The sequence below is a fragment of the Ricinus communis genome, chromosome 9, assembly GCF_019578655.1.
Source record: "Ricinus communis isolate WT05 ecotype wild-type chromosome 9, ASM1957865v1, whole genome shotgun sequence".
NCBI lineage: Eukaryota > Viridiplantae > Streptophyta > Magnoliopsida > Malpighiales > Euphorbiaceae > Ricinus > Ricinus communis.
The window spans coordinates 14,740,827-14,767,539 of NC_063264.1; the positions used below are offsets into that span (position 1 = coordinate 14,740,827).

The following is a 26,713-nucleotide window of genomic DNA, read 5'->3' on the forward strand; positions in this document are numbered from 1 at the left end:
AAACATATCACTTTTTACGAGGTTATTTCTCAAACTCACAAATGTAATCCTCTTATGCGATTATTTTTTATTACTTATAAATAATACCCCTCTTATATGGTTGTTTTCCTATACTCACAAATATACCCCTCTTACGGGGGTCGCTCTCTCATATTTATAAATATATCTCTCATACAAAGTTGTTTTTCATATTTATAAATATACCCCTCATACTGTGTTATTTCATCATACTAATGAACATAGTCCTCTTACGAGGTTGTTTTCTCACACTTTGAAATATACCTCTCTTACGAGGCTATTTTCTCATACTCACAAATATACCCCTCTTATGGGGTTGTTTTCTCATATTTATAAATATACCTCTCCTATGAGGTTTATTTTTCATACTCATGAATGTATCGACTCTTACAGGGTTTAGTTCTCATACTAAAAAATATATTGCACTTATTTGGTTATTCACAAATATACCCCTCTACGAGGTTCATCTCTCAGACTCACAAATATACCCCTTTCACCATGTTGTTTACGCATACTAAAATATGTATAACCCTTTTACAATGTTGTTTTCTCATACTCACAATTATACTACCTCTTTCAAGTGTGTTTTCTCATACTAAAATATATATCTTTCTTACGAGGTTGCTTTCTCATATCTATAAATATACCCCTATTTTGGGATTGTTTCCTAGTACTCACCAAATATATCACTTTTTATGGGGTTGTTTCCTAATACTAAAAAATATATCACTTCTTATGGGGTTATTTTCTCACTCATATATATAACCCTCTTACGGGGTTGTTTCCTCATTTTTATAATATACCACTCTGATAAGCATAGTTTTACACATATTTGCTTGCATATTATTGCGTATGTTCTTAGCAATTATTGTGCTTTTATTCCCAGATCACCCGTGTTTTGTGTTCTTTTGCATTTCAGGAACATTTATAGGACCATCATCGTTGTTTAAGCAATTATAGATCAATACGTGCGGAAACGGACGAGAATTCATCAAGATCGGACAAGAGCCCGCAATGCATACATTGAGCACGGCCTGGACTCTGGCCGTGCTCAACCATTGGCTTTGATTCTTGGAATTGGCACTTTAGGCACGGTTTCCGTAGCCACCACGGCCTTCAGCACGGCCCGTGGTGGCCAACAAGGGGAGAAACACGGCCCGTGGTGGACAACACAGGTAGAAACACGGCCTTGGTGAAACCCTACTTGGTGAGATCCATAGCCAAAGACGGCCTGGACTTCGTCAGATGACCAAAGACGGCCTTGAACATGGCCGTCGAGTTAAATATATAAGAAAAATGAGTTTTTCTTAAGTAAAATGGGGGAAATAAAAGAGTGACATTGAGCCCTAGTGGTCGGTTCGGTTTCGCACAATCACCGAGTGCGAGAGAGTTGCGTGAGTAGAATCCTGAATCGTAAGATTCCGAGTGCAAAACAGTAGTGGAGCAATTCAAGAGGCAGTTTGGGAGATTAATCAAAGTGTAGATCCGGATTTGGAGCTCGTTCATCCAATTCGAGAGAAAAGGGTGTACATGTTTTATTTTCATTATTCTTTCATTGTAATTGATTTCCTAGATTGTTTTAAATATGAACATGTTTAGCTAGACTGATTTAATCCATTGGGATTTCTTTACTATGTTGGCTTGATATTATATTGTTGGATTGTTTGAGTTGGTTTTGTATTCTTCTTGTCTTCAGTATTAATAAGATTATGCATTATTCATGAGACGTTGTGAATTGTGATGTTTAGATTGCTTTATGAGATTGAGAAATCCGTTTGGCAATTGGAATTTTGAATAACAAGAACTGGTTAATAATCGCTTAGAGATAAGGATAATTAACTAGCCGGATTAAGAATTAACAAAGCTTAATAGAGGCGGATTAAAGCTTAATGCTAATTTAAGAATCAATCGTTAGGAAGAGATTCCAACTTTAGGTTATTAGGTTTAGGAATTCGATTATCTCGAGAGAGAAACCGAATTCGGTTAAGAATTCATCCATGGGTAGCATAATTAGACTCACCGATCCTTTATCTTTTGTTTGATTGCCAACTAGTTTAGATTCTCTTTGGGTTTATCTTCTTGTCTTGATTATTTCACTTATTAATTAACAAACACCACTTGATACTGGACATGGTTTATGCACCGCTAATGTAGCGGCTTGTCGAGCATTTGACAAACTCACACCATCCATTTCAAATGGACCTTCTTCATCGGGGGGAATTGCTGGGGGGGCCGCCCCTGGTGGACCTCCTATGGCATTCTTTTCTCATGCTCACAAATATACCTCTCTTACAATGTTGTTTTCTCATATTAATAAATATAGCCCTACTATGGTGTGGTTTTTTCATATTAAAAAATATACAACACTAATGATGTTGTTTTCTCATACTCACAAGTATACCACCTCTTACAAGTGTGTTTTCTCATACTAAAAAGTATACCTCACTTATGGGATTACTTTCTCATATTTACAAATATACCCCTCTTTAAAGGTTGTTTTCTAATACTCACTAAATATATGACTTTTAACAGGGTTGTTTCCTAATACTAAAAAGATATATTACTAAAAAATATACCCCTCTCGGCATTATTTTCTCACACTCATAAGTACACCACCTTTTATATGTGTGTTTTCTCATACTAAAAAATATAACTCCCTTACACGGTTGCTTCTTATATCTATAAATATACCCCTCTTTCAGGTTTCTTTCCTAATAGTTACCAAATATATTATCTTTTACGGGATTGTTTCCTAATACTAAAAAATATATCACTTTTGATGGGGTTCTTTTCTCATATATACAAATATAACCCTCTTACGAGGTTGTTTCCTCATTTTTATAATGTATCACTACTACGGGGTTCTTTTCTCACACTCACAAATATACCTCTCTTGCAAATGTTGTTCTCTCATATTAAGAAATATAGCCCTCTTATTGTGTTGTTTTCTCATACTAAAGGACATACCCCTCTAATGATATGGTTCTCTCATACTCACAAGTATACCACCTCTTACAGGTGTGCTTTCTCATACTAAAAAGTATATCTCTCTTACAAGGTTGCTTTCTCATATTTATAAATAAACCCTTCTTTCAGGGTTGTTTTCTTATACTCATCAAATATATCATTTCTTACGAGGTTGTTTCCTAATACTAAAAGATATATCACTTTTTATGGGGTTGTTTTCTCATACTCACAAAAATAATCCTCTTACAGGATTGTTTCCTCATTTTTATAATATACCACTCTTATAGAGTTCTTTTCTCATACTTACAAATATACCTCCCTTATAATGTTGTTTTCTCACATTAACAAATATAAACCTCTTATTGTGTTGTTTTCTCATACTAAAAAATATGCCCCTCTTACAATGTTGTTCTCTCATACTCACAAGTATATGACATATTATAGGTGTATTTTCTCATACTAAAAAATATACCTCTCTTATGGGGTTGCTTTCTCATATTTCAAAATATACCGCTCTTATGATGTTCTTTTCTCATATTTACAAATATAACTCTCTTACAAGGTTGCTTTTTAATACTTACAAATATATTACTTTTTACGGAGTTATTTTCTCATATTCACAAATATACCCTTCTTACGGGGTTATATTTTAATACTCATAAATGTAATTCGCTTATAGGGTTGTTTTCTCATAATCATAAATATAACCTTCTTACATGGTTTTTTTCTCATATTTATAAATATACCTCTCATACAGGGTTGTTTTTTTATACTCATAAATATACCAGTCATATTGTGTTATTTTGTCACATTAATAAACATAGTTCTCGCACGGGGTTATTTTCTCACACTTAGAAATATACATCTCTTACGAGGTTAGTTTCTCATACTCACAAATATACCCCTCTTACGGGGTTGTTTTCTTATATTTACAAGTATACCTCTCCTACACGGTTATTTTCTCATACTCACTAATGTACCGGCTCTTAGAAGGTTTATTTCTCATACTAAAAAATATACCGCTCTTACTGGGTTGTTTACAAATATATCCCTCTCACCAGGTTCGCATACTAAAAAATATAACTGTCTTACGATGTTGTTTTCTCATACTCACAAGTATACCACCTATTACATGTGTTTTCTCATACTAAAAAATATACCTCCTTTCCGGGGTTGCTTTCTTATATCTATAAATATGGCCCTCTTTTGGGGTTGTATCTTGGGATGGTTAGTATTTGGAGATTTTCACGTAATCGCATCTGCAAAAAAAAAGGAGAAAATGGAAAAAGAATAGAAAGATAAAGCCAAGTTGAAAATCCAAAGGGCAGCTTCGGCTTAGGCAAAAATAGAGTCTACTAAGTTGAAAACTCAAAGGAGCAGCTTAGGCAAAAGTTAAGACAAGAGCTTGCTAAGTTAAAAACTCGAAAGGGTAGCTTAGGCAAAAGTTAAGCCAAAAAAAAAATAATAAAGAAAAATAGATTTGGTTGTGTACCTATAAGAGAATGAGGCTGCCTCCAAACCGTTGATGGGTTTTATACAATGTCCAACTCGATGATGGTTTCAGCCAAAATGATGGGTATTGGATCTGCTCCATGCTCCATTTGATCAATGATGCCAACATTCCTAACATCTCCCCCTCACTAAGGTGAAATCAACAATAATTGAGCATAAAGACAAAAGCCCAACATTTGAATCCAAGCAGGTGGTCCTCTCGCCTTCTTCTCAGAACAAGAGATTAGAGAAGTAAGAATAATGTGCTTACCAACAGAATGAGAAAGAATTTTAGATGGGGGCATGTCGAATAGCTCCACCAATTTATCAGGGAAAGGGTCATCAAACTTTGGCAAAGCAATCAGATAAGAGGAATCTATAGGGCCTCCAAGAATGGTAGAGAACTCCTTAATTATGGGGCACAATTACTGCCCATTGAATCTAAAATCATGGTCTTTTGGACACCAAAAGTTGACAGCAGAATAGAGACACCCATAATCAAACTTAATTTATTGTATGGCTCTAAAAATAAAGGATGAAATTTCCCAAGTTTAATCCAATCATCACCAGTTAGGGTTTTAAGAAGGATCTATAGGCTTTTAGCACTTTTTTGTGACATGTTTTTTGAATTTTAGAAGAGAGAATTGTGTATGGGGAAGTGTGAGGGATGCATGCATATTTATAGGCCTGGAATCAGAGTCAAGTTCAGACTTTACAATTGTAAAGCTGAATCGGCTATGCGTAGAGCCAAATCCGCTTAACACATAGCCAAATCCGCTTAACACTTGAGAAACCACCAGTCCTCGAACTGAAAGATCTTCGACAGCATCTCAACTATGTATATCTGGATGAGGATATCTGGTTGCCTGTCTATCCAGCCCATGCATAAGCTGCTGGAGCATATCGTTTAAACCCTGAAACTGTGCCCTAGTCTCCTCTTGAAACTGCCCAGACTCCTTTCTGTGTTTCACAAACTCAATATAGTGCTGCTGCTGTAAATCACAAACTCGATCTAGTCAGTCAGCCAAAGCACTAAGCTCAACAGTCAATGTCCCTGCAGAATAAGAAGAGGAGGCTCCAGATGTAGGCATAAACACTCTGGCTAGGTTAGGAATCCTAACATCTGGAATCTCAACCGTAGGGTCTTGGGCTCCTCTAGCTGCTGCCTCTCTATTCTCCCTTACTATTGCATTGACGAGCCTGTACTATATGCCATGTGGGTGTTGAGTAGCCATGATCATCTCCATGTTGATCATCTGTCTGATCCCTAGTGGTGTAGTATCACCAATCTAAGAAAGCTCGGACAGACAGTCCTCCAATACATTTAGTCTCTTAGCCAACCTAGTTACACACGGGCCAAAACAACAGTGCATCTTCTTCTAGGCGTCGACTATGAATGAACGAACTTGACGAGCCAACAGATATTCCAAGTCAAGCTTTTTACGATGTTGCATAGCTTAGAGGATGAATACATCAGTCTGTTTGACCGCTCCAGAACTATCTCCCCTGCTTGTAATCGTGTAAGCTAACAAAGTATGGAGATAGCAGAGATGCTCTAGAAGGCTGGACGCCTTAGACTTGCTGGAGTAGTATGATTCTGGCCTGAGTACTAATGAATCCCATATGGTGTCGTACGAGATCGGGTTAATGTAGATGCATCCCTGATACTCCTCGCTTGATGTCTCCTGCTCAGTCTATAAACCTAAATGCATGCCGAATTATGGAACTGACAATGAGAACTCCCTTCCTCTAAGTCTGAAGTAAACTGCATCCGGCTAATGACAGTTTGTGATATGTTGCTGTAGAAAGAAGGTGCTGAGGAATTCAATTGTGAGCTTGTGGTAGGTTGGCTCAATGATGTTAAAGAACCGTGCGTAAGACAGAGTGTCAAACAGTGCATGAACATCCTGAGCCAATCCTACTCTCTCTAGGGATACAAAGTCGATGCAATGTCTAGCCATTACTTGCTTCTATCTCATTACTTAGAAGCGGCTCTCGTTATCACCATTCTAAAATGTCCATAAGGGATGTCGACCAGGTGCAGGTGGATTTACAGCTGGTGTTCTTCGTGCTCGGACTAGTTGCTGTTGTGGTGGGGGTGCTGGTGCCGATGAAGGTGAAGTGAAGGAAGATGTTCCTTCGCCACGCGGGCTCTTGCTGCTAGCGGTGCATTGTGGTTGCTTTCGATGGGATTGATCGCGGTCCCTCATATTGCCTAATATAGTCAATCATTAGTTTTCGAACAAGAAATCAAGTAAACATAAATTAAACCGAAAATTAAGCAGCATAACGGCTATAATTTGACTAACAGAAAACTTTAGACTTAAAGCTAAGACTAAAGCCTCAATTTCCTGCAGAAAACCAATTCACAATGATATTCCAGCCCACATTATTGTGCACCAAATAAAGAAAATTTATGCTATTAATTTTTCATAATAAAATGCCATAAATAAACTTTATTCCTGCCGAACCCCACACTTAACATTTCATTATTCAAACTCACATAAACATAGCAACTAATTTAAACTAAATCTAAACTAAATCAAATTTAAGCAGTGTAACAAAACAAAACAATAACCCAATCAAAGCAATAAAGATTGACAACTACTAGAGCATATCAAAATATCATAAATAATAAAAATTACACAAAAAAATCAAATTTAACCAAATAAAAGCAAAAGGCGAAGAGACTTACTTGAAATTGCCCTGATAGGTAAGAAAAAACAAGAAAAAGAAGAAACAACACTTTAGAGCTTAGAGGGGGAAAAGTTGGAAATTTTTTGAAATGGCATGCTTCTATAGTCACGGGGATCAGCACGGGCGAGGACTCGGCCCGTGCTGAACCCTGAATCTTCATCCTTCTGCCAGTCCACCAAGGGCGAGAGCATAGCCTTACTGGTCAGCACGGTCTGGTGTTGCTGCCCTTGGTGCCTTCGGAAGCCATGGTGGATGGTTGATTTTACTTTGTGCTTTACGTACATGTCCATCACGGGCTAGGGCACGAGTTTGGTGACCGGCATGGCCTAGTGTTGGAATCTCTTCCTAATGATTGATTGTTAAATTAGCATTAAGCTTTAACCCGCCTCTATTAAGCTTTGTTAGTTCTTAATCCGGCTAGTCAATTACCCTTATCTCTAAATGATCATTAACCAGTTCTTGCTATTTAAATTTCCAATTACTAAATGAACTTCTCAATTACATAAAACAATCTAAACATCATAACTCACAACGTCTCATGAATAATATGATTTCTCATTAATAATGAAAGCAAGAAGAGACAAGCATTGATAATCAAAGTCTCATAAGCATTAAAAATAATCCAACAACATAGGAACCCCAATGGGTTTAACAAATTTAGTTACTCATACTAATAAGCAACACAAAGTAAAGAACAAATTCAGAAAAGTAAATTGAAGGCATGTACACCCTTCTTCTTCAAGTTGGATGAAAAATCCTAAATTCCTAATTTCGAATGATGAACCCTAAATTGCCTCTTAAATTCTCCAAATCTCCTCTTGATCTTCAATTTGATGTTAAAACCAATGTAATCCTTCCTTCAATAGATGAAATGGTCTCCTAAAATCGAGTATTAAAGTCTAGGAAAAGATGGCTTATACATGTATATGTGAAATCAAGTTAGAAAATCGAACCCTAACTCAATAAATTGCATTTGCCTATATAAATCTCTCAGTACGACCGTGGTCAAGCCTGTGCTGATCATCACGAGCGGAGTCCAGGCCATGCTGGACCTGCGCATCCCGCAACTTAAGGCTTCTTCCTGGACGTGCCTTCACCGGTGCTGAGCCACCACGGGCCGTAGTGGAGGCCGCACTGGCTTCGGAAACTGTGCCAAAATGGCACTTTTGAGGGTCAAGTGTTGATGGTTCAGCACGGCCAAAGTCCAAGTCGTGCTCAACCTTGGAATGCTAGTACTTATGCAATTTTGATGGATTATAGTCCGTAATTGCGCGTATTTCCCTCAATTACTGATAATATCCATCGATAATTACTTGAAACATGAAAGGAACCAAAACACAGATGATTCTAGCATAAAACAAGATAACTATGCACAAAAATGTAAACAATTGGGCATATAAACATGTATAAAATGATGCAAATCATTGTACCAAAAAAAGGAGGGATGACTGTGATAAAGAATGAGAAGGACGAATTGATACAACAAGGATGATAACTGATTTTTGGGTTTGCATCGATTACAGGAGGCTAAATGATGCAACTCGGAAGGACCACTTTCCCATTCCATTTATTGATCAAATGCTTGAGCGTCTATCGGGCCATATGTTTTACTATTTTCTTGATGGTTTTTTAGGTTATTTTCAGATACCAATCGCACCTGAGGACAAGGAGAAGACAAAATTTACTTGCCCCCATAGAACGTTCACATACTAGAGGATGCCATTTGGTTTATGCAATGCACCTGCCACTTTTTAGAGATGTATGATGGCAATCTTCCATAATATGATTGAGGAGTCTATGGAGGTTTTCATGGATGACTTCTCAGTGTTCGGTAACTCTTTCCCACACTGCTTATCTAATTTAGAGCGCATGCTTGCACGATGTGTTGAGGAAAATTTAGTTCTTAATTGGGAAAAATGTCATTTTATGGTGAGAGAGGGTATTGTGTTGGGGCACAAGATTTCACATGCGGGGATGGAGATAGATAGAGAGGTAGAGACCATATCAAAATTGCTATCCCTTATTTCTGTTAAGACTGTTAGGAGCTTCCTCGGGCATGCTGGCTTTTATAGGAGATTTATTAAGGATTTTTCTAAAATAGCTAGGCCTCTTACTCAATTGCTTGTTAAGGATGTAACTTTTATGTTTAATTTCTAATTGCTTATAGGCTTTTGAGTTATTAAAAGAGTTACTAACCACAGCTCCTATCATGGTTCCATCTGATTGAGAGTTGCCCTTTGAACTCATGTGGGATGCTAGTGACTATGCAGTTGGAGCTGTTTTTGGACAGCGGGTTGAGAAGAAGTTCTAACCTATCTATTATGCTAGTAAGACGTTGACAGACGCCCAAGAGCACTATACCACCACTGAGAAGGAGCTGTTAGCTATGGTTTATGCCTTTGATAAGTTCCGTTCATACATTGTGCTACCGAAGACCATTGTCTATACGGACCATTCGGCACTGAGGTACTTATTCGGAAAGAATAATGCTAAACCAAGAGTGATTAGATGTATTCTACTCTTGCAGGAGTGACATAGAAATCAAGGATAAAAGGGGCGCTGAGAACTTGGCAGCGGATCACTTATCGAGGTTGGAGAACCCAAGCTTGGCGGCACTTGATGAGAGGGCCATTGATGATTGCTTCCCTAATGAGCATTTATGTTCATTGCAAGTATATACTGATTGCCCTTGGGTTTCATATTACGCAAATTATTTGGTTGCGAGGGTCCTACCAAAGGATATGACGACATATCAGCAAAAGAAGATATTCTTTGCTGACTTGAAATACTACATTTTGGAAGACCCATTTTTGTTTCGTGTTTTTGCAGATCAAGTGATTCGGCGATGTGTATATGGGGAGGATATGACCAATTAGAGGCCATCAAGCGGCCAATCATACTACTAGAACAGCCTACAAGACTTTTATTAGCTTTACACCGTATAGGCTAGTTTATGGTAAGATGTGTTATCTACTTGTTGAATTGGAACACAAGGTCCTTTGGACTTTAAAATCATGCAATTTTAGTGTTGATTCTGCAGGTAAAGAAACACAATGGCAGCTGGATGAGTTAGAGGAGTGGCGTCAGCAAGCTTATGACAACTCCATAATTTACAAAGTTATAACAAAGAAGTGGCATGATCAGCAGTTGAAAGGCCCGAGAGAGTTCAAAGCTAGAGACAGGGTTCTCTTATATAACTCATGTCTTCGATTGTTTCCAGGTAAGCTGAAGAGCTGATGGTCGGGACTGTTCATAGTGAAGTAAGTCTTTCCATATGGCAAAGTGGAGCTGCATCATTCAGAAAAGGGAGACATCAAGGTTAATAGCCATAGGCTGAAGCATTATCATGAGAACTTGTTAGAAGTTGAGGAGCGAGTGAACAAGGGGCTTTTCCTGCAAGAGTAGTCTGGTGTCGAGTCCAGCTAAATGACTCGAGAACCAAAAAGAAGCCCTTTTGGGAGGCATTCCCATATTTAGCTTTACATTTTTCTTATTATTTTATTTTATCAATCGTTTGCATGTTTGATGGTAGTTAGAGCACTTGCTTAGTAAGTAAACTTAATTGTTCGAAGCTAGGTGTTTAATAACTTAAGTCGGATTTTTGGTGATTGGTGAATATTAGCTTCATTGTTTGATAAATTTGTACTTGAATTATAGCCCAAATGTGTATGTATGTATGTTGAATGCAGGTAGGGAGTTGGGTGGTTTGAGTTATCGAAGAAAGGTTTGGATTTCAGTGGTTCACCACGGTTTCCATGGGCATCACGAGTTGGATCCCCAACCGGTGCTGATAAGCACAGCCGAAGTCCTACCCGTGATGAACATACACGTATAAGAGATTGGGGGCCTATCATGGCTTCCGAAGGCACCACAGGCTGCAACACCAGGCCGTGTTGATCAGCATGACCATGCCCTTGCCCGTGGTGAACATGCACGTAGCCCAGCTTAGAATTGGCCATCCACCACGGCTTCCGAAGGCACCACGGGCGGCAACACGAGGCCGTGTTGATCAGCACAGCCAAGCCATTGCCCGTGATGAACTTGCACATGGAAGACACTTCAGGCTTCAGCATGAGCTGAGTCCAGGCTGTGTTGACCAGCACGGCCATGCCCTCGCCCGTGCTAAACCCCGTGACTATAAAAAGAGGCCCTTTCAAACCTCTTACAACTTTCCTCTCTAAAGTTCTATGGTGATTCCCCTCTTTTTCTAGATTATTCTTGCCTGTCACGACAATTTCAAGTAAGTTTCTTCGGCTTTTGCTTTTTATTTGGTTAAGTTTGAGTTCTTTATATATATTTTTATGATTTAGGACATTTTGATATGCTCTAGTATTTGTCAATATTTATTGCTTTGATTGGTTTATTATTTTTATTTACACTGCTTGAGTTTGATTTGGATTATATTTAGCTCATATTAGTTACTGTATTTGTGTGATTTTAATAATGACATGCTAAGTGTGGGGTTCGGGAGTAACAAAGTTAATTTATGGCAGTTCATTTTGATAAATTCGTAGCATAAATTCTCTTTATTTGGTGAGTAATACTATGGGCTGGAATGCCATTGGGCATTATTTTTCTATAGGGAACTGAGGCTTTAGTCTTAGTTTTAAGCCTAAAGTTTTATGTTAATCAATTTCTAGCTGTTATGCTGCTAAATTTTCGGTGGAATTTGTGTTAACTTGATTTCTTGTTCGATTACTAATGATTGATTGTATTAGGCAATATGAGGGACTGAGATCAATCCCGTCACTAGCAACCATAATGCGCCGCTACTAGCAAGCGCTCGCATGGCGAGGGAACTTCTTCTTCTACTTCACATTCACATAGGCAACCACCAGCACCCCCACCACAACAACAACTAGTCCGAGCAAGAAGAACAGCAGCTGCAAATCAACCCGCACTTGGTCGACATTGCCTATAGACATTTCAAAATGCTGATAACGAGAGCCACTTCCAAGTCATGAGATGGAAGCAAGTAATGGCCAGACGATGAATTGACTTTGTATCCCTGGAGAGAGTGGGATTGGCTCAGGATGTTCGTGCACTGTTTGACACACTGCCTTACACATGCTTCTTCGACATCATTGAGCCTACCTACCGTGAGCTCACCATTGAATTTCTAAGCACCTTCTTCCTACAGCAACAGATCACAAACTAGCATCAGGCTGATGCAGTTTACTTCAGACTTATAGGAAGGGAGTTCTCAATGTCAGTTCCACAATTTGGGATGCACTTGGGTTTATGGACTAAGCAAGAGATCTCAGGCGAGAAGTATCAGGGATGCATCTATGCCCACCCCATCTCGTACGACACCATGTGGGCTTCAATAGTACTCAGGCCAGAATCATACTATACCAGTAAGTCTAAGGCGTCTAGCCTTCCGAATCATCTCCTATCTTCATACACTTTTAGCTTACACTATTAGAGGCCGAGGAGATAGTTTTGGAGCTATTACATAGACTGATGTATTCATTCTTTAGGCTATGCAACACCATAAGAAGCTTGACATGGGGTATTTGTTTGCTCGTAGAGTCCGTTCCTTCATAGTTGACGCTCAAAAGAAAATGCACTGCTGCTTTGGCCCATATGTGACTAGATTGGCAAAGATATTGGACGTACTGGATGACTTTATGACCGAGCTTTCTCATATTAGTGACATGACACCATTAGGGGTTAGACAGATAATCAACATGTAGATGATCACGGCCACTCGACACCCACATGGCATTGAGTACAGGCTCATTAGTGCAATAGTCAAGGAGGCTAGAGAGGCAGCAGCTCGAGGAGCCCAAGGTCCTACTATTGAGATTCTAGATGTTAGGATTCTTAACCCAGCCAGAGTATTTATGCTTACATCTGAAGCTTCCTCTTCTTACTCTGTAGGGACATCGAGTGCTCAGGCTAGTGCTTTGGCTGACCGACTAGATCGAGTTTATGATTTACAACAGCAACACTATACTAAGTTTATGCAACACAGAAAGGAGTTTGGGTAGTTTCAAGATGAGACTGGGGCACAGTTCCAGGGGTTAAATGATATGCTGCAGGAGCTTATGCATGGATTGGATAGGCAGGCCACCCAGACGGACCTCATAGTGGAGCAGATACAAAAGATGACAGATTCCGGAGCACAATCTTAGTGATTCATTGATGACATGGAGTTTGATCTAGCAGGTTGGTTCACAGATCCTATGCCACCATCACGCCCCCTCCTTTAGTGTCTTCCCCTACTCCTCACCCTCCAGCCGATCCAGCCGGTGAGGATGTGCCTCCGGCAGACTACCAGCAGTGAAACATTTGTGTTCTATTTCTTTTCCTTTTCCTTTATATTTTCTTTCTTTATTTCTTATTTATTTTCGTTTCTTTTGCATTTTCATTTTATTTTATTCTTCTTTTATCTTATGTCATTTTAGTGGAACACTTTGCCTTGCCCTTATGCTATGTGTATTTAATATGATCTGCACTATTCTTATGTGCTAGCTATGTTATATACCCACTTTTTTTTCCAACACTGAAGGCAGTTTTTTATTCAAGTGTGGGATGGGAATCTGTGGTTTTATTATCCCTTGATTTTTTAGGCAATGATAATGGACTATTCTTAGGATGTTAGGACCTAGGTTCTTCATGTCGTTTAAGCTTAGTTTGTCCTTTTGTAATTAATGACTTAATTCACACACTAGTAATTGATTATCCCTCTTGATTTTTATTCGTCGAAAGCAATTTCACTATATTCAATATGTCACTTTGGCCGAGTTAAACTGGTGTTGCTTGAGTTCTTTGTAAATTTTCAGCCTTTATCTTTGAACTTTGATTATGCCAATCTATTATACAATTTATGTGATGATTCAATTGATAAGTCTGGGAACCAATTTTAAATTTTGGCCACTTCAAACGTGAGTTTTTGAACCAAAATTTGAGCATCCATTGCAAATTATGCTCATGATTTTCTTGTTTGAGTGTGCACTGTACTTAATGTTGTTTCTAGAACTTGCTTTGTAATACTTGTTGAGGTTACATGAATTTTTGAATACCATTAGATGATTTGGGCAACTTAGGATTCACCATATCTAGCCAAAAGCCTACCCTTTGTTTCCACTAGTCAGACAGTTTTGAGGCTTAACCTTTTCTTCATGATTTGCACCTATACACTATATCTATATCATTCTCTACATTTGTCTTTTCTTTCATCCTTTATACTGAATAATTATGTGTTATGCTTCTTTTTTTATGGAATTATAGTGCCTAATTTTGTTATAAATTCACTTAGTCTTTTTAATCATTCTTTGATGCTCCCTTCAATCCAAATTGTATAACTATTCTCGTTGTTTGTGTCATTAATCATGTAGGCCCTGTGTAAGCTACTGTGGCATATTAAAAAAAATAAAAAGAAAAGAAAAAAAATTCAGACTTATTTCTTAGCTCTTTTCTCTTTTGGATTTATTTCTTTTGAGCATCCTCTACTTCAAATAAGGCTTACTGAGTACTTTTATTGATTTGGCATTCAACTTCTGAAGCATTCATTCTAAATAATTACATGATTTTTCAGTATACTTTACACTTCTATCCAAATATTCTTACCTTTACCTTAGCCACATTTCAACCCTTGTAAAGACCCTTTGATTTTGGTATTCATTTATTCGCAGTAGCGAAGATGGGTTTATGAGCAAGCTTATGGTAAACAGGATTTGTACAGCTCTATTGAGGGAATCTTTTTGTTTACATGTAAACACTGTGAGTGATTTGAGAGATTCTTATGAGGCAATGGTTCTTGGTTTTTAATGTTGAGTGGTTATATAAGTTGTACTTCGAGATGGTGTTATTATAGTTCTTCTTTGAAGGTGTATGATTTGTTTAGCTACTTAAGTTTCATTCTTTATATTTTGAATAAGGTTAAGTTGTGAACCTTAGCATGGATTTTTAGGGGTGATTGTTGCTTGTATATGCATTAAGTTATTGATTGCTTAAGGACAAGCAAAAGCTTAAGTGTGGGGTGATTTAATATGCATTGTATTACACATGTTTATATCCTAATTACTTCCATTTTTGTGAATAGTTATCCTGTTTTATGCCAGAATCACCTGTGTTTTGGTTCCTTTCATGTTTTCGGTGACCATCGATGGACATTATCAGTAGTCGAAGGAGATACCTGCAAATATGGAGCAGAATCCATCAAAATTGAGCAAAGGCTACCATTTCAAGGTTGAGCACGGCTTGGACTCTGGCCGTGCTAAACCATTGACATTTGACCCTCAAAAGTGTCATTTTAGAACGGTTTTCGAGGCCACCATGGCCTCCATCATGGCTCGTGGTGGCTTAGCACCGGCGAGGGCATGGTCAGGGAGAAGAGCTATTTTTCGGGACTCGAAGGTCTAGCACAGCTTGAACGACCGTGCTGGAACAATTATACAGGCAAAATCGAATTATTTTGCTAGGGTTCAATTTTCTAACTTTAGATCTCACATACACGCGCGAGCCACCCTTTTTCAGACTTCGATATTCAACTTTGGGAGACTATTTTTGCATATTGAAGGACAGATTCCAGTGGTTTAAGCATCACATTGAAGATCAAGAGTGGATTTGGAGGCATTCTAGAGGCAATTTGAAGTTCATTATTCAGATTTGGAGATTTAGGACTGTTCATCTGATTTGAAGAATAAGGGTGTACATGTTATCAATTTGCTTTTCTGTATTTGTTCCTTATTTTATGTTATTTGTTAGCATGAGTAGCTAGAGCTGTTGAACCCATTAGGGTTCCTTTGTTATTGGATTGCATTTGATGTTTATGAGATTTTGATTATGAATACTTGTATTCTTCTTGCTTTCATTATTAATAAGAAATCGCATTATTCATGAGACGTTGTGAATTGTGTTGTTTAGATTGCTTTATATATTTGAGAAATTCATTTAGTAATTGAAAATTTGAATAGCAAGAACTGGTTAATGATCACTTAGAGATAAGGGTAAATGACTAGCCGGATTAAGAATTAACGCCTCTTAATAGTAGTGGATTAATCTTAAGGCTAACCTAAATCAATCATTACGAAGAGATTCCATCGTTTAGGTTTTTAAGTTTAGGAATTCGATGTTCTCGAGACGGAAATCGAATTTAATTTAGAATCCGCTCACGGGTAATCACAATTGGTAATCAATATAATCTCTACTTTCACTAAAATCCAACTAGCTTAGGTTCCCTTGGGTTTGCTTTCTCCCTTTGATTGTTTCACTAAATCTTTGCAGACTGTTTGACATTTATTTAATCACTTAGCTTGCATCTAGTCATAGAATAGTAACTTTATCAATTTTGTTAAGGTTACATAAAATAAAACACTATAGTAGTTCTAGGATCAGCCTTTCTTGAGAATACGACCTTGATACTCGCCATTAATGCTAATCTGCATCGATAGATAACACAAACAGCTTGACAATCTAGGTCTTGCTCAGTTGAGTAGTTTTAATGATGGTTACATATTGTTTCAAATGAACCTTCCAATCACCAGTCCCGTTGAACTTGTTCATCTCGAGCATTCTAAACTTCGCAGGAAGCTTGTCTTCTCTTATTAAAACTACTTCCTTGAAATCATAGGTAGGCTCTAAACCTTTGGTTTCTAGCATACCCTGCATCTTATCAAGCCGAGTGCTCAGTCCATTCACAGCCTTATTGGTGGTAAGGGCAGTCTCCTTGTTTTCTTGTTCTATCATAGGCTCATCAAAGTGCTAAAATTTTCGGGGCACTCTCCTTTTAGCTGGGTCTTCAGCATTGGCATTAACATTAGTCGCAGCAGCAGTAGTCTCAACGGCAACCACAGCTGGGTCAACAGTAATAAGGGGATTAACCGACCTACAGGAGCAGCAGTTGGGACTTGGTCTGCAGCCATCCCAGCCAAGAGTTGCCAGAGCTCTTCCCAAATCACACCCCTCAAGTTATCGATGATAACATTCTTAAAGATTTCGACATTTTGTTTATTACCTCTTCGTTGGCCATCTCTTCAGCATTCTTAAGGATCCGAAAGCCAATATCCTTATTTCTGTATATTTTTCTTTAATTTTAGTATTACTACTCCCTATAAATATAGCATAATATTTCTACACATCAATGTGAGGTCTACCTAAGTTATTAACCTAAATTACTAGTCAATTTTGTACAAGCGCGCCTAGTTTAGCCCAATTACAAATTATGCTTTAATAACTAACCCTGCTAATTAACTACTTTCTATTTAGAGGCCCAATTAGTGATCTTAAATATAATATGACCTAATTTTAACCTAACTAAGTATGGTAAAACCCATTAAGTCTATATAGATTTTAGATTAAAGCCCAATTACCATCTTAATTAATTTAATAAACTACAATTTTCATGCCAGGTCCAATTTCAAGGACTAAATTTATTTGGCCCATTTTAGTTCATTTATCACACAACACTTGTTTAATTATACAATAAGCAAAAAATAAGTAAAATAAGGTGCAAAAAATAAACCTAACTATTACAACCCGCCTACAACTAAAAAGGAAAAGAGAAAAAAACCTAAAACTAAGTATAAAAGTAAAGAAATACATTAAATATTCATAAATGGCCGAAATTTAGGGTTTCGGGGTATAGAGCCAATCGGCTATGAGTGAAGAGTCGAATCAGTTCTGCATTAAGCCGATCAGCTCTAAGGCTTTAGCGGGTGATTTTTTATAGTTCTTCCCTCGATCCGATGCTCCGATGCCAATCACAGATGCACAGGAAATGTGAAATCAATTAAAATGTGTAAAATTAATTAGAAAACAAAAAAGAACATAAAATTAACTAAGATAACCCTAAGTAGAACATGCAAACCCTAAAATATCTAGACTAGCATTATAGAAGAAACAGCTAAATATTAGATTTTGATAATGCAATTTCGAAAACATTTAACTATCAAGTCATTGAAGAATTATATATCTAATCTAACATCCTAATCATGTTACTAAAATTAAAGGAAATAAAACAATTCAACCCCTACATATTCCTATTCCATATTTAGCTCCCTAGAAGTTCTTATTATCAGATTCAATTCCAGTAATATTATAACATGTAATCATCCAAAAGAAACCATTCTAATCATATAAAAAATATAATTCAATAAAAATAACACCAATCATGTTCTTAGAAAAGCATAAAAAGAACTAGCTTTGAGAGATTATATGGATGATGATGATGCTAAGGAACTCTCAGGTTGTCATCATAGTTGGTTATTCTGTGAGTCTTAAGAGACGATGATGCAGTTGAATTGGAGATCGGTTAAGGATCCACTACTACTTGGAATATGAAAAGGCTTATGTTCTTCTCTTACATAAAACTTTCTAATTCTCTTAGTTCTTCCAAGTGATTTATTTCAACAGCTATTTTGATATTGAAAGCTGCAGATTCTATTTATCGTTTCAATCAAAACTTTTTAAGGGATATACGTTGGAAACAAAGGCAGCCAAAATAGTTAATAAACTAACCAAGCACAGGTACAATTCATAGTGTATTTCATCTTAAACTTGGAGAATGAATACTTGTAAATTTGGTATGAATATGAGTATCGTAGGAAAGACCAACAACATATCTAATTTTAAGTGAATTAATTTAGTAATTTTTCAGCCAATAAAAGCCCAAAAATAGTAACTTCAGTCCAAAATTATGAGTTTGGCCGTGGATATTTATTAATTAGTAAATTAAATTAATATAGTTATTTTAATTCTTTCAATTTTATTCATGTGTTCTACCAGTTAATTAATGAATGAGCCCGAGTAAGGAGAGAGAGATTCAAATATGGGAGTGCTATTTAGAGCTCTCTCCACACAGCAGTTATTAGGTTTAATTTTAGCTCGTGCATTACAAGGGCTCACAGTTATTTCAGCGATTATGCTTCTCAACAGTTGTGCAGTGGTTATTGCAGAAGCAAGGAATAAAAATGAGAGAACCAAAAAACACACAATGAACAACACGTACAGAAATCAGACAAATTCTAAAAAATAAATTCTCCCTGGATTTACTTTACAATCAAACTTTCTTTGTACTTCGAACTTTCAAGCAGTATTATTCTAGTAAATTATATTCACATTTACAATATTCAAACAAATTGTGGCTGAAAGGCATTTAAGAACATCACTGTTATCCTGATTAGACGTCAATGAGCACAACCAATCGCGACGGTTCATGTACCACACACACGTGGCATGCCCACAAGCAAATCACGACCAACATAATTTGGCATGTCTAGTAGGAATTTGTTCTACTATGGCTCTAAGAATAAGAAATAATAATGAAAAAGAACCAATGGAGTCTCGAGATGTCAAAGTTGTTACTGATGAAGCAGAATATGAAATCTTTGTTGTGCAGATGGTGGAGCAGTTGGAGAAGAACACAGTGCCTCAAAGCACGTTTAGCGCTCTGAGGCGCTACCACTTGGTAGAAGAGTCATTAGCGGATCACCTATTGTCGATGTACTTAGAGGTCTAGGTATAAATGCGTTTGATCCTTTTGCTAGTCCTTTCTTAGAATTTTTAATACATTCTGAAGAAACCCAAAATATGTATCTTAAGGTTTTCAAGGAATAAGTGAAAAGTTAACCGGTAGTTGTCCTACTAGTTTTAAGAGTGAGAATTCAAATATTAATGCTAAGGAGAAACATACCCAAAAGAAACTCGAGGGGCAATCTTCTGCTAATAATGATAGAATTTCTAGAAATAATGTAGGGGTTACTAGTGTGGTTAAACCTCAAGCCTTCTAGGCCGAGAAAAGATATGTATCTCTATAGGAAAAGGAGGATGTTAAGGTGGCAATCCCAAATGGCCATAATAATGACAGGCCATATTTACTTCACTAGGTCTTTGTCAATCAACCTAATGTGCATAATGTAAAAAGTCAAGGTTTGATTATAGGGGGAGGCCTGGGGGGCAATCCTACAATAGTTGCTCAATGTACGAATCCATTAAGCCAATACTTTCACCCGCAAAGACAATTTCAAGTACATGTAGAGGCTGTAAGAGATGTAGGGCAAGAGTTGTATGTCTTGGCTTAAGACAAATAGGCTGACCAAATTTTCACAAGTCTTACCCAAATCCTATAGACATTGATAATCCTACCCTAGATGTTATAGGATTTCTAACCATTCTACTTTAGAACACACTGTTAGATTTACTATTCAATGCGGTGAATTGGCTAATTTGGTTATTAATTTTAAGATGAGGCTTTTTCCTAAATATTTAACAGGATCAATTGGTAGCAACTTTGGAAAAAAAAACTCATATTTACATGGTAGAAGATGAAAAGGCATATCCAACTCCTTAGGGTTTGGCACAAAAAGTTTAATGGTAAACACCTGAATAAATATTATCCCACCATAGGGGGAAATGGATGAGAAGCAAGAAAATAAAAAGTGCAGGGTCATTAAAGTAGCCACTAGTAGTTAGTAGGATTTATGTGTTTTCTATGTTTTCTTCTGTATTTTCTGCGTTATATGTGTTTGTTAGGACGTTTTGCTTTATATGAAGCCAAATATATAGCTAGTACTACGGTATTTTATTTTGAAAAAAAAGGCTTGATTTTAATGAGAGTAGGACTTATAGTCACTTTTGAATCTTAGGTAATATTTGTATTGTTTTATTTCTAATTCTTAGAAAGTACTATGTGGCAGAAAAACACAAATCTTCAAAGTAAAATGCAGATAAGTGCAAGCAAATATATGACTGCATGACGCGAAATGACTAGAGTGAGTAGTGTGTAAAGTGTTGAGTGCAGTAGCTGCATGAGATATGATGTGGTTGTAGTGCATCAATGTGATATTATGAAATGGTATGATTACATATAGGCTTTACAGCGACATCTCATTTAATCGTTCAAAGCCGACCATATCAAATCTAAATACATAAAAATACATGGTCATATCATAAAAGTAATAGCCAAACATAATATGTCAAAGTCACATCAGAATATTTAAAATAAAAATAAAGTCGGTGCCTAGTGAGAGTAGCACTTATAAGTGAAGTCACAACAAGAACATTCATAAGATGTAATTAAAGAACTTGAGCAAAATAAAATTGAAGATTACAAGAAAGATACATATGCAGCAACTACATCACTGGCAGGTTGGCTTAGGATAGCAGAACTCGGAGTTCCTAGAGTCCATAATAACAATTATACACCAAATAGAGTAAGTTAAAAGGTTCACATTTTCGTTCCTATTTTTATAGATTTTATGGCATTTGAATATACCAATAAATGACAAAAAGTTTATAAATTAATGATAAAATGCAAATATGACAAAATCAGTATATTAATATTTTATTTTAAATTAACATAATTAATAAATACATGTAATGGAGGAAATAAAGTATACAATGGTTTACATGTGTTTTAGCTAATAAAAATGAGTCTTTTAGTCAATAAATTTGTGGGATAAAGTTACATCTCATTTTTATTTTCTTGACTTAAGTGGGTTACAAGACAAACAAATGTGTACATAACAGTCTACTTCTTGTCGTGGAGTTTGCATATGAAATGTTCATAAAAGAAAGTGCATTTCCAGATAAAGTTAAATTGCTATGGTGTAAAGTGTTTCAGGCATTATATGCCGAAGCAATTATGTTGGTGATGATTTTATTTGATTTTGAAGGCCAAGTTAAGTTAAAAAAGACACAAAGCATGTGAATATTATCCTAGCCTAACATTTGCATCTTAGATATTTCAATTCCAAAAAGAAATTGTTAGGTTGTTATCCTAAAAAATTAGTTTTAGGATATTAATTAGAATATATGCCTTTAACATGTGAAGTCATTAAATAATAGTTTTGAATTGAGATTGCAAACTCTGAAGTGAGCATTCTTAATATTATTTCCAATTTGAGGCTCTAGAGCCTTGAATTGATCGATATTTGAAGCTCCAGAGCCTCAAATTCATTAGTATTTGAAGCTTTATATGGGAAGAACTTAAAAATTATCATAAAAATAAAATTCTCACCTAGCAAGAGATTCAAAGTAACACATTTTAATTTATATAAGAACTTAAATTCACATCATAAGTTACCAATACTCGTGATTCAAAGATTTGCAATCTCAAAGACACAGTAGTGCCATAAATTTTAAGTAAAATAAATGTCAATTTTTCATTGCTCAAAAATAAATATTTGTACATATTTAAATTTAACATCACCACAAATTTACAAAATATAAAATAAAAAGTAGTTTTAGACGTAAAGTGGGTATCTTACTCCTTTTTTTTTCTTTTTTAATAGATAATAAAAAATATTGATTTATCAATAAAAGCAGGAAGAAATGTGTCAAAAACCTCCTAAAAATATTTTTGATATGTTTTGAGCCAAAGAGGATAATAACTCGTAAGACCGCCTTTGATTTTCAGAAATGGTTGTTGAATCACAATGGGTAATGATTGTTATAGGAGTGAAGCTTGTTACCGCCAATGGAAAGGCCACTAAAATTATTGTTGTCTGTGTGTAAAGAGAGGTCTAGTGAGTTGTTGTAGCAAGGAAGAAGGCTAGTGTGTTGCAGCGAGCAGCACGACTGTCACGGCCACTATTGTTGTTGCTCCTACAGCGAGCGAGCAAGGAGACAACGCTGTTGTTGGTGCTGGTGGCATTGATGTCGATGTTGCTTCAACGGGCGAGCCGGGCATTGTCTGCTAGGATTAGACGAGTGAGATGTAGCTTGTTGTTGCTGGTGAAGTGCATGACACCGCCAATGATAAAGAAAGAGAGATGGGTATTGTTGAGTTTTGGAGGTGGAGTTTTTTAGAGAGTTACTGGATAGTGTTATGTTGTAACTGAAATTTAAAAAAAAAAGAACAGAAAAGAAAAAAAGGGATTTGGAGAGCTTGTGGATTTTAAGGAGACAAATAAGCAAGTTTGGGCTTACAGTTTATATATGTCGCATGCACTGTCTTCTTTCAGCCCAATAAAAGAAGGAAACATATCATTTACACACAAATATACTACAAGACAACAATTCTTGAACAAAAGGATTCACATTTCAAAACAAAAATGGAAATTCATTTTATAGATTTTTCATTTTTTGGATTACATAATTTCTACTATTGGGCAAATAATAAAAGGATTATCTTACCCACTATAATTTCCAAATGCTATGAGAACTAACCAATTGGTGGAGTAACAGAAGTTTTCAGAATTCAAGCAAGTCTAACTGCAAAGCACAGACCTGAAGTTTCTTAGCATAATCTTTCACTTGCAATTTTTTCATTGTCTTGTAACTCATATTTCAATGCACTCTATCTCCTCTCATATTCATTCTTCTTATTTCATTCCTCAATCCACTGATAATATCAACCAATCACCAAGTGAACTCATCATCTTTCCACTTGAAGTATTTCCATTTTCCTTCTCTTTGCAAACCCTAATTCTAAATACCATATGCCTGAATAGAAAAATTTGATATCAGATTACAAACCTAAATTTTTACTTGATGCTTAGGACATGAGAATAACCTCCTTTCTGGATTTAAGTCAATCTAAGACACCTACTATCGGAACTTTCTGATGAATTGGACCACACTTATACTTCTTCCCTTCCCCTCATAGTCGAATTTAGAACCATTAATTAATTGATTACATAATTACTGATCTATGTTGATAGAAATGATAAAGCTTGAATGACTATAGTTTAACCCCACAGCTGTCATTAAAAGAGAAGCTAAAATAAACCTTGAAAAACAGCCTTCAATTACAAATGTTTTGGTCATTGAGTCCACAATATTGAAATGGCCACACTACAATTGAAGGAAAGCAACAAATAGCATAATGTTTTATAATAAAGATCAGAATGAGGAGTAAACATTAAAACAAAATAACTTAACCATACTAAAAATGATTAGACATGAGTTTAATTAGAATTTCATATCTAATAAGTAAATTCATCAATCAAAGCATTAACTCGATAAAAAATCTTCTAAGAATCTTGAAAAAATATAACTTGGCATTTTCTTGATACCCTTGGAAACTTAACTAGCTCCTTAAGAACGTAGCCTTCCTCATGATGATTAGAGATGAATGAAGTCTTAATTGTTTCAAGAACTGTTGCATAATTCATGAAATACATAACCATTTTCATATGTGTTGTAGTTCCTTTAAATGTTGAAAACTCAAGCCACTTCAGGGATGAAAATAGAAAAGGTGCCACATTTTGCTCATCAAATATAGGAATATCCTCGCGTGAGAAACGTTATCCTGCTCGCAGAAACAAAATTAATTAATTAGTTTATTATCATTGGAGAATTATAACAGAAAAGAATAAGTAGATACAAGCAACCTAAACAGGTTCAGTTAGATTCAATTAATAAATAAAACATAAAAGAAAAGAAAGCAGTAATATGATTTATAGTGTTTCACATCTGAAACTTACTCTATGGAGGATGAATACTTCCACAATTGGTATGTGTCTTAGTATCTTAGGCAAACAGCCACAATTGTTGATTAACGGTTTACTCCAAATACGTCAAATTTTTAAAATAAGGAAAATCTAGAGAAGATGGCAACAAGAAAGCCGGAGAAGAAACATATTTCAGACACTCAGCTTAAACAGATAAGCCAAACAATAACTAATAAATAAATAAATTTATAAAATAAAACTTACGCTAATTGTATGTTCAGACAAGGTTAAAGCTTTAACCTTAGAGATTTGTCTTAGAAGCCCAAACAAGTGATTCCCATAATCATTGAACTCGTTGATTTGATTGTCGCACTGATCAACATCAACAATTGCTTTAACTAGTGAGGACATGTTATTAAGTTGATATACATCAGAGACATAATCTGTGAGCACAAGATGTTCGGGTTTTTGGAGCATCAATAACAACCATGTAATGATGATCATTGGGGTCCAAATTGTCACCAAATTTGCAGATTTTCAAACTTTTTAGTGATGCCGATTGCACACGCAATTGCCACCAAAATGATAATTCTTCGAAAACTGGAGAGAAAGAAATGATCTTCTCTATACAATCACTATCAAAATAATTAAGATCGTCAAGACCAAGAGACCTAAGGTTTGGAAGGAAAATAGACTCAAGAATCTTAAGGCCAAGTCCAAGTCCTCGTCTCACAACTAAAAAGCATTTGGGCAGCTGATTATAATGATAGCATTGTAGATTAAGCTCCTCAACTTTTTGAAAACTGCAGCACAAATCCATTGATTTATATCATTGGAACAAACACAAGGATTAGATGCACGCATGCTGAATCTTTTAATTGTATCATGACGAAGAAGCAATACCTTGTTAATAAATTTCACAAAGAGATTTGCATCCAGCAGAAAATGAAAAAAATACTCTTCAAAATCTAAATTGGGTACAGAAATCCTGCCGTATCTCCATCTTCGAGACAAAATGCTGGTTGCCACAGCTTTCTTCGTTGGAAGAAATGACAAAACGTGACAGAGAACCACATTTGGCAAACTACTGATTATATCCATATTTACTCTCTTGCATTTCGTTTGAGTAGCTTTTAAGCTTGGAATCCATCAAACAATCTCTTGTGATTAAAATTTTAACCGAACAAGATTCACTAGTGAATAGAAAGATTACGAATTTATAGTCCAAAAAGAAGACGCTACCCTTTAATGATGAGCATTCTTCGAGAAATGAAAGATGAGGAAATCACAAGGATAATTAATATATTCACGAATACAAAGCAGCCTTTCAGATTCTCAATATCAGCAATTGATGCTCATTTACTTTCTTTTTGTTTATTTTTAAACAAGTCCAGTCCAATGTTATCTCTATTAAAGTCACATTACTTTCTTCATTTTATAGCGTCTCTATTTGTAAGGATATTTAACGAGTCACTGAAATAAATTTTGGTTTCTGTGAGTTGGATGGCTGAAATCCTTTTTGAGAATTGAAATGAGAATTATGATTCAATTAAATCTCATATAAATTTAAATCATCGAATAAGGGAATAAGTCAAACCAATTGAATCAAATGATATAATTTTTTTATAAATATAAAATGAATCAAATTGAATAAGAAATTAAATTAAAATAAATTGAATCAAATGAAAAAGAACAAAATATAATTAAATTTTATGATATTATTTTAATCAATAAATAAAAAATTTGATTAATTCGATTGAACAGAATCTTTTTAAAAAACAAAGCGAATTAATTTTTTATTTTTGAAAATTTTTTTCGTGTTTACTATAAATGTTGTTTGAATTTTTTTCTGAAATAAAAGTATAATGTAATTTAAAAAATAGAATCTCTACAGGAAGAATGAAAGCAAGTTAAGCACTAACTCTCATATAAATAACTTCATAGCTGTCTTTACGAGGTTCTTGTTATCAAGTTGAAATGGCCATACTACAATTGAAGGCAAGCAGCAAACACCATGCATATATAATGTTCCATGACAAAGATCAGATTGAAGATTAAACATTAAAACAAAATTATTTCACCTTATTATAAAGGATTAGACATGAGTTTAATTACAATCTCATATCTCTTAAGTAACTTCATCAATAAAAGCACTAAAATGATAAAAAAAAAAACTTCTAATTAAGAATCTTCAGAAA

General features: G+C 35.8%; 1 protein-coding gene across 1 annotated transcript; it reads right to left on the reverse strand.

Moving 5' to 3' along the window:
* Positions 1-24,945: 24,945 nt before the first annotated feature.
* On the reverse strand, positions 24,946-25,616 carry LOC107261790 (putative F-box protein At3g58950). Its single transcript, XM_015723491.3, has 2 exons — positions 25,474-25,616; positions 24,946-25,318 (listed from the first exon to the last, which is right to left on the reverse strand). The coding sequence occupies exons 1-2, from the start codon at positions 25,614-25,616 to the stop codon at positions 24,946-24,948; spliced, it is 516 nt and encodes a 171-aa protein (XP_015578977.3).
* Positions 25,617-26,713: the final 1,097 nt, after the last annotated feature.

Excerpts from the sequence above, each read along its gene's own strand:
- LOC107261790 (XM_015723491.3), bottom strand. The coding sequence starts at position 25,616 with ATGGATATAATCAGTAGTTTGCCAAATGTGGTTCTCTGTCACGTTTTG. Across the intron at positions 25,319-25,473 it reads CCCAATTTAGATTTTGAAGA|TTTTCAAAAAGTTGAGGAGC; the intron begins GTATTTTTTTCA and ends TTTGTGCTGCAG.